General features: G+C 43.3%; 1 protein-coding gene across 6 annotated transcripts in view; it reads right to left on the reverse strand.

Moving 5' to 3' along the window:
• The window catches only part of FRMD1 (FERM domain containing 1), a 67435-nt gene that overhangs the window by 17814 nt on the left and 37246 nt on the right, over positions 1-12375 (reverse strand). For all 6 annotated transcript variants that reach the window (XM_073337950.1, XM_073337949.2, XM_073337951.2 and 3 more), the window contains exons 4-5: positions 4813-4892; positions 2582-2658 (exon numbers count right to left, since the gene is read on the reverse strand). In XM_073337950.1, coding sequence (XP_073194051.1) covers positions 2582-2658; positions 4813-4892 — 157 coding nt within the window. The remainder of the gene's footprint in view (positions 1-2581; positions 2659-4812; positions 4893-12375) is intronic.

A 12375-nucleotide genomic window follows, 5' to 3' on the forward strand; every position in this document is an offset into this window, starting at 1 on the left:
GAAGGAACAGAGTTGGAACTAGTGGTGGGGGCTTGGAACCAGGGTGGGCCAGCAGCCCCCCGCTCCCCTAAGTTCCCTCTGTGGCAGCAGCCCAGCAGGCTACCAATTGCCATTGCCGGGCAGCTCAACTGTCCCTTCCCCCACTGCCATGTGCTGCTCCTGCCCTCTGCCTTGGAGCTGCTCCCAGGAGCCTCCTGCTTGCTGTGCAAGGGAGAGTGGTGGGGAAGAGGGTTGCTAATGTCAGCGGGTCCCCCGCTCCTGCCCCCTGCTCTTTTACCCATTCCCACAGAGCAGGGGAGGGTGGGCACAACAGGGCTCAGGAAGGAGGGAGCTTGCTGGCAGCAGCTACTGTCTCAACTTGCTGATCTACTTAAAGGCAATGTACTTAGAGTGGGGTCAATGCATGTGTCTCTCTCACACACACACACACACACACACACACACACACACACACACAGAGTCTCTCTCTGCCATGCTGTCTCCCCTCCCTCCATTCCGTGCTGCCTTGTAGAATGTGAGGCTACATTAACATGTTAACCCTTAAGGGCTCAGTCGAATGCTAGTTCATCATTTCCCAGGGAATGCCTTACTGCTAAATATCCCACCCTCTGACTTCACCACCTCAACCAAGCTGCACAATCATCTTTGATGTGTACAGTATTAAATTGTTTAAAAAACTTATACTGTGTATATATGTGTGTATATATGTGTGTGTGTATATATATATATATATATATATATATATATATATATATAATAAAATACAGTCTTTTGTCTGGTGAAAAAAATTTCCTTGGAACCTAACCCCCCTATTTACATTAATTCTTATGGGGAAATTGGATTTGCTTAACATAATTTCGTTTGAGGTAGCATTTTTCAGGAAAATAATACAACGTTAAGCGAGAAAAGTTACTGTATCAGTGAATTGCCTGGGAGGTAGATAATAGTGGCAGGAACCTTGGATTTGCTTTTGTTATCTTGTAGAAGTACTAAATGGGGCTATTATTAGGGAAATTGAGCATATGATAAATAGATGGATAGCCGGTCACAGAACCAAGACCTCCCTTCTAGGACTCTGATTCAGTGTGTGTGTTTAAAGAAACCCCATGATTGCATGGATATGCCTCTGTGCACCTCTCTCTGCTTTACTACTACTGCAGAGGAAAGAAGCTTGGATGCCAATGGAGAGATACAAAGGGTACATCTACAATGCAATTAAAAATCTGCAGCTAGCCTGTTCCAGCTGACTTGCAGCGTAGATGTTCTTGGGCTCAGGCTGCAGCCTGAATTCTGGGACCCTCCCACCTTCAGGGTTCCAAAGCCTGGGCTCCAGCCCGAGCCCGACTGTCTTTACCACAATTAAATAGTCCGTTAGCCCAAAGCCTGCGAGCCACAGTCAGCTGGCATGGCCTAGTTGTAGGTTTTTAATTGCAGCGTAGACATACCCAGAGGAAGATGAACAATACTGGGAAGTTTCCATTTAGCAGTAAGAAAAACTTCCTCCTCTCAGAGGGAAACTTTCTCCCCTCAGTCCAAAGAGGAAAATAAGACAGTCTTACTCAGATGAGGACAGCAAAATGCCTAAATAGAGCACAGATTATGCTGACACTAATCAACCTGAATGCTTCCAGCTCTTGGCTTGCCCTGAGGCCAGAACCACACCAGCAGTGCTGATGCAAAAACACTGTCAGTTGTTCATTTTTAACTGAATCATCCTTTGTTCTTCATGGGGAGGGAAGGGTAGTTGCGTGCATCCTATATTCCACATGAATGGAACCCACTCAAATGTAAAATTCTATAACTCGTAAGTCATTCCGTGACCACATCCAAATTAGCTAGCATGCGCATGGCTCAGATACAATAAATACCAAAAATAAATTATCGAAGGAAAAATAATAGACTGTATCCTAGAATAACAATTTCTATCATCATTTTGCCAATGTTGGTCTAAATTTTCTTTTTAATCTTGTACGTGCAATCAGAGGTTTGTTGGCTGCATTTTAATAAATATTACCTACATCCATAGCTAGAGAGAGAAATAAAAGAGTTAAGCCTTCCGAACAAGGAGGAGGAAGGGGCAAAATATTGTAGACTGAAGTTCAGGGTGTGGAAAGGATATGAAAACAAGGCTGCCATAGTTGTTGTGGGCAAACGGATGGGGAGTTTGAAGAAGAGCAACAGTTAAATCAAAGCATGGGAGTGAGAATGGAGATTACATATCAGCAGAACAACAAACTTGAGGGTGCTCACTGTTAATTTCGTAATAACTTCTCTAACTTCAGCCTTAGAGTTGTTTAGATGCAAAACAATTAAAAAAAACAACAACATTAAATTATTGGAGCATGGTGCTTTAAAAAGATAGCTGAAAAGCATCTCAGTTTGAATCCTACCAGGATGGAAGTCGACTCCTTTGGATAAAAAGGATGTACTGACAGACATCAGTACTGATCTCCAGAGAATGCCTGTAGGACTACAGCACCCACAGAGAGAAGGAAAGAGCTCTTCAAAGGACATATATTTTTGTTTTTCCATCTAACGCAGTTTTATTAAAAAATAAACTTGTTACCCTAGACAGATTTACCTTATGACTCTTCCATTTTCTACGTAGTACTGCACTCTGAAGAAGGCAACAAAAGGAGGGGTAAACTTCTCTGTCCCCTTTAGGGTAAAGGGAGGGAAAAACAGGAAGCATTAGACAATTTTCCTGTGAGCCCAGAGGCTCATGATCTTCCTCATTATTCTGTGTTTTGCCCATTGCTCCCCACTCCAGACCCTCTCCCCGCATTTTCTTTTTTTTTTAATTCACTACACTTAATTCACTTTAATTCACGTACAGCAGTTGTCTTGGAAGCTCTTATCAATGAGACACTATGAAACATTCGGCCAAGGCAAGACACAAATGAAGCATCCAAGCTCTCCTGCCTTCTTATACCCTATGCCGCCAGCCCTCAGCCCCACTCTCAGGAAAAGACAACCTTTTACCTCTGCAATATGCTCAGCCCTTCCTGACCAAGGCTGAGCCATTCCAGGCTGCTACTGATCATTTTTCTTGGGGCTAGCAGGGTGAACCCTTTGCTTTGGTTATTCACACCTTCATGTAGCCATGAACTCGAGGAAGACCAAGACACTGTGTCAATTTCACAGACTACAACTACAGATGTTTAAAAGAACACTGTCAAGATTTTTTGTTTAAACTGTGACCTCCCTTACAGGGGAGGTCCCCTGAGCACCAAATATCTATTTTTCAATAAAAATTAAGACACAGTTAAAGTCTCGCATTCCTTCCCTTCTCTGCTTTGTCTATTTTGAGGTCTGGTCAGTATGCAACTTCACTTACATAAGCAGGTCCAAGCATGTGCTGGGTCACAGATCCATCTCCTAATATACATAATGTGTCAAGCACACCTATGGTACCAAACAGTAACAACTACATTGCCAAAGAATTCATTTAAAAAAAAAATTCAGTCACAACACAATCATTTTGCAGAGTGCACAATGATGCCATTTTGTTGTCAATGAAGGGATAAGGAGAAGGGAGCTAGCCAACACAGCACTGGACTGGGAGGCTCAGGAGACCGGGATTCTATTCCATAATCAGCCACAGATTTCCTGTGTGACCTTGGGCAAGTCACTTAGCCTCTCTGGGCCTAATCCCCATTTGACAGATGAGAATCTAAATACTCTCCAACCTCAGAAGAGGTGTTGTGAGTGCAACAACTGCAAGGCGCTCAGTTACAACAGTGCTGCGGGCCACATGAATGCCTGCACAGGCATGCTGCCCTGACTGGTTCCACAGCACCAAATTCCATTAGTTGCATTTTAAAAGCTTATTCTCTTTTAGAAGATGCTATACTGTGTTAAAATGGGGAATACTGCTGGAATCAGTGCTCTCTCTTAAGGTGGAAGAAACCGCAAATCACCTGTTGAACAAAATATCTTCCTAGAGAGCAGTAACAGACAATACTTACGTACAAACATGTCTGGAACCTAACAACGCCGTTTAATGAAAACATTTGTGTTACTTTCAACTCTTAAGATTTTGTTTTGATGTAAAAAGATGACAACTACTAATAAAAAAAAGACAGTGTTATTTTAGAATGGCTTGTACTAAACAACTAGACACATGCCTTATTCATTTCACATGATTTTTCTTGACATTTCAGCTAAAGAAATCAAGACTCCTCTTAATACAAATACGCTTCCTCCCTACAACTGCTGTTCTTCCACACACCTCTGTTGAATCGCAACTCCAGCTCCCATTGTGTTTCATAGTCAAATGCACTATGGTACACAAGTTATTACAAGTGGCCGTGCAAAACCATTTTACCCAAAAGCTGCTCTGCTTTATACAGCAGGGATTCTCAAACCTTTCCACGGAGCAATTACTGGATGCATCTGATGAAGTGAGCTGTAGCTCACGAAAGCTTATGCTCAAATGAATTGGTTAGTCTCTAAGGTGCCACAAGTCCTCCTTTTCTTTTTATGGATACAGACTAACACGGTGGCTACTCTGAAACCTCTCAAAAGAGTGGTTTATTGACTCCCATCCCCTTTATGGGCACCTGAACACCCCCCCTGTGGCAACTACAGCAATTGCTTATATAGCAGTGTAAAGTACTTAATTTAGTTTTAGCCTCTTTTAATCCAACTTAGCATCTGGAAATTATGAGACTCAGTTCCATGTGACCAACGAGCTCGCCAGAGACCACCAGCAAGTGCTCCACAGTCATCAGTTGGAGGCCTCTCTTTCATGGTGTAATCATAGCATCACAAAGTTAATAAGGTCTGAAATGCAAACCATGTTTGACCTACTTTGCTAGTCTCTTTCTTCCATTCCTTTGAGAAGTATTTGCTAAGCTTCTGCTCCAGGTCCATAAATACATATTCATTGTCTGAAAGAGAAAGAGAGAAGGTGGTACTGGTAGGAAATGGTGGCTATTTCAGAAATGGAAATTCCCATCTGACAAATACTTGGAGACAGTTTTCATAGTTTTCCAACAGTGCACATGAATAATAGTAAATGTAACCCCAGAGCAGGACTAGATAGGCACCAGTGAGGGAGGTGGTGATGGGAAACAGGGCTTTGCTCTCCAACTGTATGCTGCTGGGGACATGGGCTTGGAAGGAAGCTCATAAACAGGCCTGACCCCTATAGGTGCTGAGTAGTAGCGGAGGTTTCTCAGCATCTTGCACAATCAGGCCCAATACTTGCTCCTTGAGGTGAACCCACTATGGAAGTGAGAAATGCCAGCTTGCTGAGCTAACCTTACCATCAAATTAACAGATCAACACTGGCTTTAAAGGAAACCTTCAGTAATCTCCCTTCTTACCAGAGCTGGTATGTTACATACCATCCCCTACCCATGAAATGGATACAAAGAGTCTCCTCCCTCCAGGTATTTCTGACCTGATTGTGCCCCCTCACACAAAAACAAGAGATGACTCCTCCCCACTATAACGTATCAACACGCCCAAACTCTGCTGAAAGCTTGGTTCATCTCCCCTCTTGCCCAAATTTTCTTACACAGTTAGAGCAACTGGATTGGAAATGGAGGAACTTGGCCTGCCATGAATTGTTGGAATGTTCTCCAGCTAAGAGAGTAGGTGGCGGGGGATGAAGGGAGGCCATCTGGACAACTACTGTCTTGAAATAACTTTGTGGGCCTTTCAAAAATCTGGTTATTTTGTAAGTGACACTGTGTACGAAAGTATCAAAAACAAATTCAGCTAGTGAAAACATTTTAGACCCTTCTCAAGTCTTCAAGAGAAGACTTTGAGTAGTTCAAGCTACAGTGGTAATTTCAGCTGAGCACATGTGACTAGTCACTATTCCCTGGTCTCGCTCCGGGGGGGGAGCGTTTTGACAAATGACATAAGTACCAAGCAAAAGAGCTTGTTCCTGAAAGACCTGAAATGGAGGGTGGAAGAGTTCAAAGCTGAACTGAAGAAGGGGAAAAACAGGAAATGCAAATTGGCATAACCAGCAACTGTGTGGAAAGAATAGTAGATTACACTGACAGTCCTTTCCTTGTCTACCCTATGGACTGAAGCATTCTAAATCACAAGAGGGTTCAAAAGTTATTCAGTGTTGCTCTGGATTACATCACAGCTATTTTCCAAACAAGTTCAAGCTAAGAACACAGACGTAGCAAGTTTTTGGTGTTTTATTTTTAAATGCAAAAAGTAACCTCCATGCTGGGCCAGCATTGTTCCATACATTACTATGACAGGGAGTCTTGTCTGTAGATGGCACATGAGACCCTAATTATGAGAACGTGACCCCTAAATTATGTCACAGAAACCTCTGAATTAGCAACACTCCCCTGCCCCACGAGTCCTGTTTCCTTGCCTTTTACCCTCACCTCCAGCAAACTAGCCCAGTCAGTAAACTTCTGTTCGTTATTTATGTTCATATTAAATTCTATTCATTATATGCTGCCCCCAAACTTTTAGCATGCCACAGCTTTTTGTGCAGAAATGCATTTAGTAGCATTGCAGGTGTTGCCAGTGGTGGGGGGACCAGAGGTTTTGGGAAGACAGAATTAGGGGGTTTGGCACGCCACAAGATACGGAAGTTTTGTTATTTTGACACTAGGAGGCTGTATCTTATCTTTCCATCCCTTTTTTGGGCGAGAGCAGCCACAAAATTGATTTTAAATTTATGAAGGAAAGGTGGTTTAATTCCTCTTTCCCACACAAATGGCTGGCACTCCCACCACAATATCTACCCCTGCGTTTAACAGCAATGTAAGAAGCACCTTAGCTGATGCTTGTGCTAAGATGACCAGGACAGGAGTGAAATAGTTTACAATGACATTTAAAAGTATTCCCAATCAGGCTTCAGTGTCAACAGCCCTTGGAAATGCATGAGGCAGTCCACCCCTATTAGGGGCTGTTGTTTCAGGCTGTCATCACATAAGTACCAATAGTTCACTCTGAAGAGTCTCTGTGCAACCCTTGGGCAAGAGACTTGACGAAAAATTTGTATTCTGGAGCACAATTATGTGGCCAATTCAAGCAGCAACAATGATGCAGCAATGTGTGTGGCTATGCAATCCTATCCTACATGGGGCCCGCAATTACAGATGACTCCTCTGTTACAGGCTACCCCTCCTCATTTTAGACTGCTCTGTTAGAAACATTTCTGATCACAGTATATCACATTGCATTAGATGTGGACCTAAGCAGTGTCTAGAACTATTTCAGGGGTGGGTAAAGGCCCTGTCCACACTACAGGTTTTAACCATGGTTTGGAACCGGGTAGGACACATTCATCTTCACACGTTCCATAGGTCAGTTTGTGCCCATGTGGCAGCTTTTTTGACATCACACTTGTGTTGGGTGCATCTGACATGCTGCCCAATCATGTTTTTATCAGTGCATTCTGGGAAAAATCTGAGCAAGTATCCCACACTGCCTCAGCAGGGGAGGGGGAAGTGCCTGGAGGACATGCATTCAGCTTAACACCAGGAGCACGTGGGGCTTTATATCTGTCACAGAGCTGGGGAAGAGGAGAAGCAGCCAAAGCAGTTAAGTTACACAAAGATGATTAGAACTGTCCCATCCACATTTAGTGTCCCCTTCCTGTCCCCAAGTGTGCTGAACAGATTACAGGAACACAACCATGAAAGACCTAGGCCTCCGGCAAGGTTGAAACACTGTTAGATGGCCATGGCTCCTAAGAGTTTTAGCCACATCACATCTATACACCAACCATGTTTGGAGTCAACTATAATGGAAAAGCGTTACAGACATTGTTAAGACTTGTAGCCTGGACAGGGCATAAAACAGCAGCAGAGATAAACCCCACAAGAAGCCATAATTTCAGAGTACCTATAACTTGGGTCACAATTTAATCTTATTGGTCAGGTTAGGGCAATACAGACAACTATGTTCAAATGATAATTAATAGGTTTTTCTGAACAGCATGTGTGATATTTTAAGTACATGTGCCCAACTTCAAAATTTCATAAAGAGCCTGAACAACAAGTGACCTCCCCCTCCCCGCCCCCTCCCCTTCTTATTTCTCCCCCACTTGTCTCAGTGTAGCCTGGAATCGTGGCAGTCCTCCCCTCAGTCCAGGAATGCAGCATCACATTCCTGCTTAATTAAGTTAATACTGTAGGAATGCCAACCTGCAGCGTAATCCTCAATCTACAAAAACAAAAAGGTTCCCCCCAGCCATACTTTTTTTTTTTTTTTTTAAACTGGATTAGTTGAAGTTTTCAGATCTTTGTCAGATGTTTAAATCGCCTCTGGTTTGGATGCAGTCTCTGTTCATTAGAGATGTGGGCACTGAACTCTACCCATTTAAGAGCAGAACTGGAAAGAATTGCTTAGAAATTCAGAGTCTCGCCATTTCAGGTGAAATCTAATATAATTCACTACACACACAGGTTAGATGCACCAACTGAGAAAGCGGTCATAGCGCCACTGACTTCCGCTGAGCAATGACAATTCACACAAGTCAGGATTTGGCCCCCCACAAGGATGCATGTGCATGCACATATGCGCCAGCTCCTCTTGGGATAGGCAGGATACAGGCAGGATTCCTCTGCTCAAGTGAACGTACTTGCGGTAGCTTGATGAGTTTGCGTGAGTATAAAGAGCAGCGTAGCCACAGTAGCATGTGCTCTGGCATGGCTGAACAAACCGACCTTGAAGTGGAGAGTTCCCACAGAGCGTGTGTGCGTGCCCACGCCCCCACCCGCCCCAACAGGGGAATCTAATCTCTAGCTTGCAGTGTAGCATGAAGCACAAGCGAAGAATCACTAGTTAGTAGTTTGCACTTTACCAGAGCAGTACTTCCAAGAAAACCGTCTGTTGCCCCAGATAGTTGGCAGCAGTGCAGTTTAAGCTTTCCTCTCCCAACCCCAACTTTTAAAAAAAAGTCTATGAAATTAAGTGAGGAAAAAATGAATTGGAATGTAAAGATTTCACGTCATTTTTTTTAAAAAAGGGAAACAGGAAATGCAAACATTTAAGTTGTTGCTCTACAACAACATTAACTTGGCATATTGCACATCCTGTGTATTTAAAGATTTATCACCATAAAAATGGGCCAGATCCTCAGATTGTATCAATTGGTATAGCGCCACAGAAGTCAAAGGAGCTATGCCAAATTTACACCAGCTACACATATGACCCAATATGTATTCAATTAGACATTTATCAAGGAAAACTGGAATATAAAATACTGCATGTATTCAAATGCGATGGAGTTAGTGTTATTGTAAAAGTCAAGACTCCTACATTTCCTGACTGTGTATTTTAATTTTGCTTTTATTACTACGGTCTCCTCACAGAGCAGCATGGTAATAAAGTGCTCCGTGTTCATATTCTGCTGTCCCTATAGGGCCAATTCTTGTACTGATGCCACCGGAGAATTCCAAACATGTCAGGAGAGCAAAATATCAGAGCGGTACTAAAAGTGAGAACTTTGACTGAACTGGCAACCATAAATGGCTTGTTAATTAATCTGGTTGCATTAAGTGTATTTTAATATTTGGACGACACACAGCCAGACAATTCGGAGATTAAGATGGAGATAAATGTGAACTGATGGAAGCACGAAGTTCCATGCACAGCAAGCAATTTAAGCAGGGTCCAGTCCTTTCCCACATCACTTTTTAACTGCTGTACTCTCTGTCTTGCTAGCCAGATAATTGGCTGGAGAAAAAGCTCCTACTTGATGTACCCTTTTGGAGTTGCTGGGAAAATAGCCCAGAACATGGAAAAAGAAAGTCAGAGACATGTTGGAACTGGGGGTGATTAAGCAGTTCAAATGGTCCATGGACCTCACCCATGGTGCTGGTACCCAAGGACAGGTGGATCAGATTCTGTGTAGATTATAGAAAGCTGAATGACAGAGTGTCTGATGTGCTCCATGCTTACGGCCGATAAGATTCTAGACAAACTGGGATGGGAGGCACATATTACCTTTAAAATGATGGACCTCAGTTACTGGCAAGTGTCTTTGGACTAGGATTAAGGCTAAAATTAAGTCTGCTTTCACCATCCCAACAGGGCTAGATTTTACCTTTGGGCCTAAAGGGTGCCCCAGCCACCTTTCAGCATCTGGCAGATCAACTAAGGAGGGAAATGGCAGGATTTGCCCTGGTATATATTGATGACATTTGTACTTTTTAAAGTCAGATCTGGCAGAACAGATACCCCAAGTCAGGATGATGCTCAATTGCATTCGATAGGTGAGACTGACTGTAAAGGTGGAGAAGCATAAAGTGGGGTGGCTGAGGTGGTTTATCTAGGACACAAGATGGGTAGCAGTCACACAAAGCCAGAATCTGCAAAGGTGGTGGCTCTTAAGGACTGGAGCATTCTAAAAACCAAGATACAGGCTCCCTCATTCATAGGGATGGTGGGTATTACAAGAGATTTGTACCTCACTTTTAGCTCCCTAATGGCTCCTATTCCTGCATTGTATAAGAAGGGCAAAGCAGACAGAATCAGCTGGACTGAACAGCATTTTAAAAAGGCTCTCTGTGCACTGAAGGAGGCCCTGAACCGGTATCCAGTTCTGGTAAGCCCAATTTTAACAAATCCTTCACAGATTCCTCAGACACAGGACAGGGCCTGTGTTGGTGCAGATCAATGCTAAGGGAGACGCACACTGAACTGTATATCTGAGCAAAACACTGCTTCCCATGAAAAGAGCTATGTGACTATTGAAAAGGAATGTCTTGCAAACGTGTGGGTGTTCAGGAAGTTGCAACCATCTCTGTGGGCAGCACTTTACTGCGTAAACTGACACCTAACTCTGCTACATCCAAGTGAAAAGGCTCAAGACTAAGTTCCTAAAATGGAGTCTAGCCCTCCAACATGATGGTATGGAAATAGTTCATGGAAATATAGCAGATGTATTGTTCTGTGAAGGAGCTTTCCCGAATCATCAGATGAGTGACTCCTTTTCAAAGGAGGGCGATGTGGAGAACTTGGGGGATTTCTACAGTATTTTTATTAATATTCTTTGTGACTCAGCTTACCTACCTACTTTGTATTGTGAGCTACATGGACTCAAATGGTTAACTCTTACCCAAAGCTCTCCAACCAGAAGACAATGATGTGAATTGACTCAATTGCCCAATACTTCACCATACAGGTGAAAAGTACTCTCATAGGCAGACATCCTCCCCCCACCAACCCCCAACAGGGATAGGGAAGCAGGGATTCTTGAGGGAAGAAAGCTGAAACAAAGAGGACTTGATTCCGTTAAAAAAGCAGCCATGACAAACTGGAGAAGGGACTCAGAGAGACACTGGCAGGGAGTGAAAGGTAGGAGCTACAGGCTCTCTCTGCCAAGGCTAAAGGCAGCCTGGGATTAGGAAGGCCTGCTTAACTAAGCAAGGCAAAGCAAAAAGGATAAGTAAAATTCATTCGTATAGGCCCTCAGTTATTTGAGCCCATATCCGAGTATTGTTTTCCCGTTGACAGTTAAATAATACTTTAGTTTTTAAAAGACTGCACTGTGTCACTGAATATGTTTTCTGGTTACCAAGCTCCTACGAGGAGAAGGATCCTGCAAGGTGCCAAGCCAAAATTGGCCCTGCTGAAGGAGTTGCAGCATGACACGAGGGTGCTGAAGTCCAGGGACCCTATCTGAGAGTGTCACAGGACTGCCCCGGGAGTGAAGTGCAGGCTCAGTGCCTGTCACTTAGGAAGGATGCACTCAAGAGACCCCAGAGGGAATAAGGCCCAACACACTGTATGATCCGTGGCAGAACAGTGTGTCCTAGCCGCATTTTTTTTCTAAGGCGCCATCCTAGTGGTCTGCATCGTTGCTGGGCTTTGTTTCGAAGGGTGGGAGGGAAAGAGATTAGTCTAATTGTTGCAAAGCTCATTTCTTCAAAGAGAATTGAGTCGCTTTCTATTTTAAATAGAAGAGAACCTAATAAAAATATAGACCACACAAAACCAAAAAGAGGTGAACAATCCTATCCACATTATGAAAATCTTCCAAAACCTGAACTCAGGATGAGGAGTTTCTCTTCCAGCAGTTGAAGACCGCAGTAAGGCTGAAATTGGTGCAAGGAGCTGCATTTCTTACAGTCTGTTAGATAGTGAGACAGTTAAACCCAGAAAGAGAAACCCCAACGTTTAGTACACAACAAAGCTGAAAGCCATAAATGTTAAACTTTTGTTATTTTAACTCTCCCCACGCTGGGATATGAAGCTTCTGGTTTTAACCTGAAATCTTTTCAAAAACATTTCAGAACTCCTTATGGAGCTGCTGACTGACACACCCCCTTTACTATAAGAAGTAGTGTGTGTTCATGTATTCACAAAAAGCATATATGTCAAGGGCATTTGTAATCCAAGTAATCTGTGTAGTGTGCATCGTTCATGCTTCTATAGAAA

Source organism: Lepidochelys kempii, chromosome 3 (assembly GCF_965140285.1).
Source record: "Lepidochelys kempii isolate rLepKem1 chromosome 3, rLepKem1.hap1, whole genome shotgun sequence".
NCBI classification, from domain to species: Eukaryota; Metazoa; Chordata; order Testudines; family Cheloniidae; genus Lepidochelys; species Lepidochelys kempii.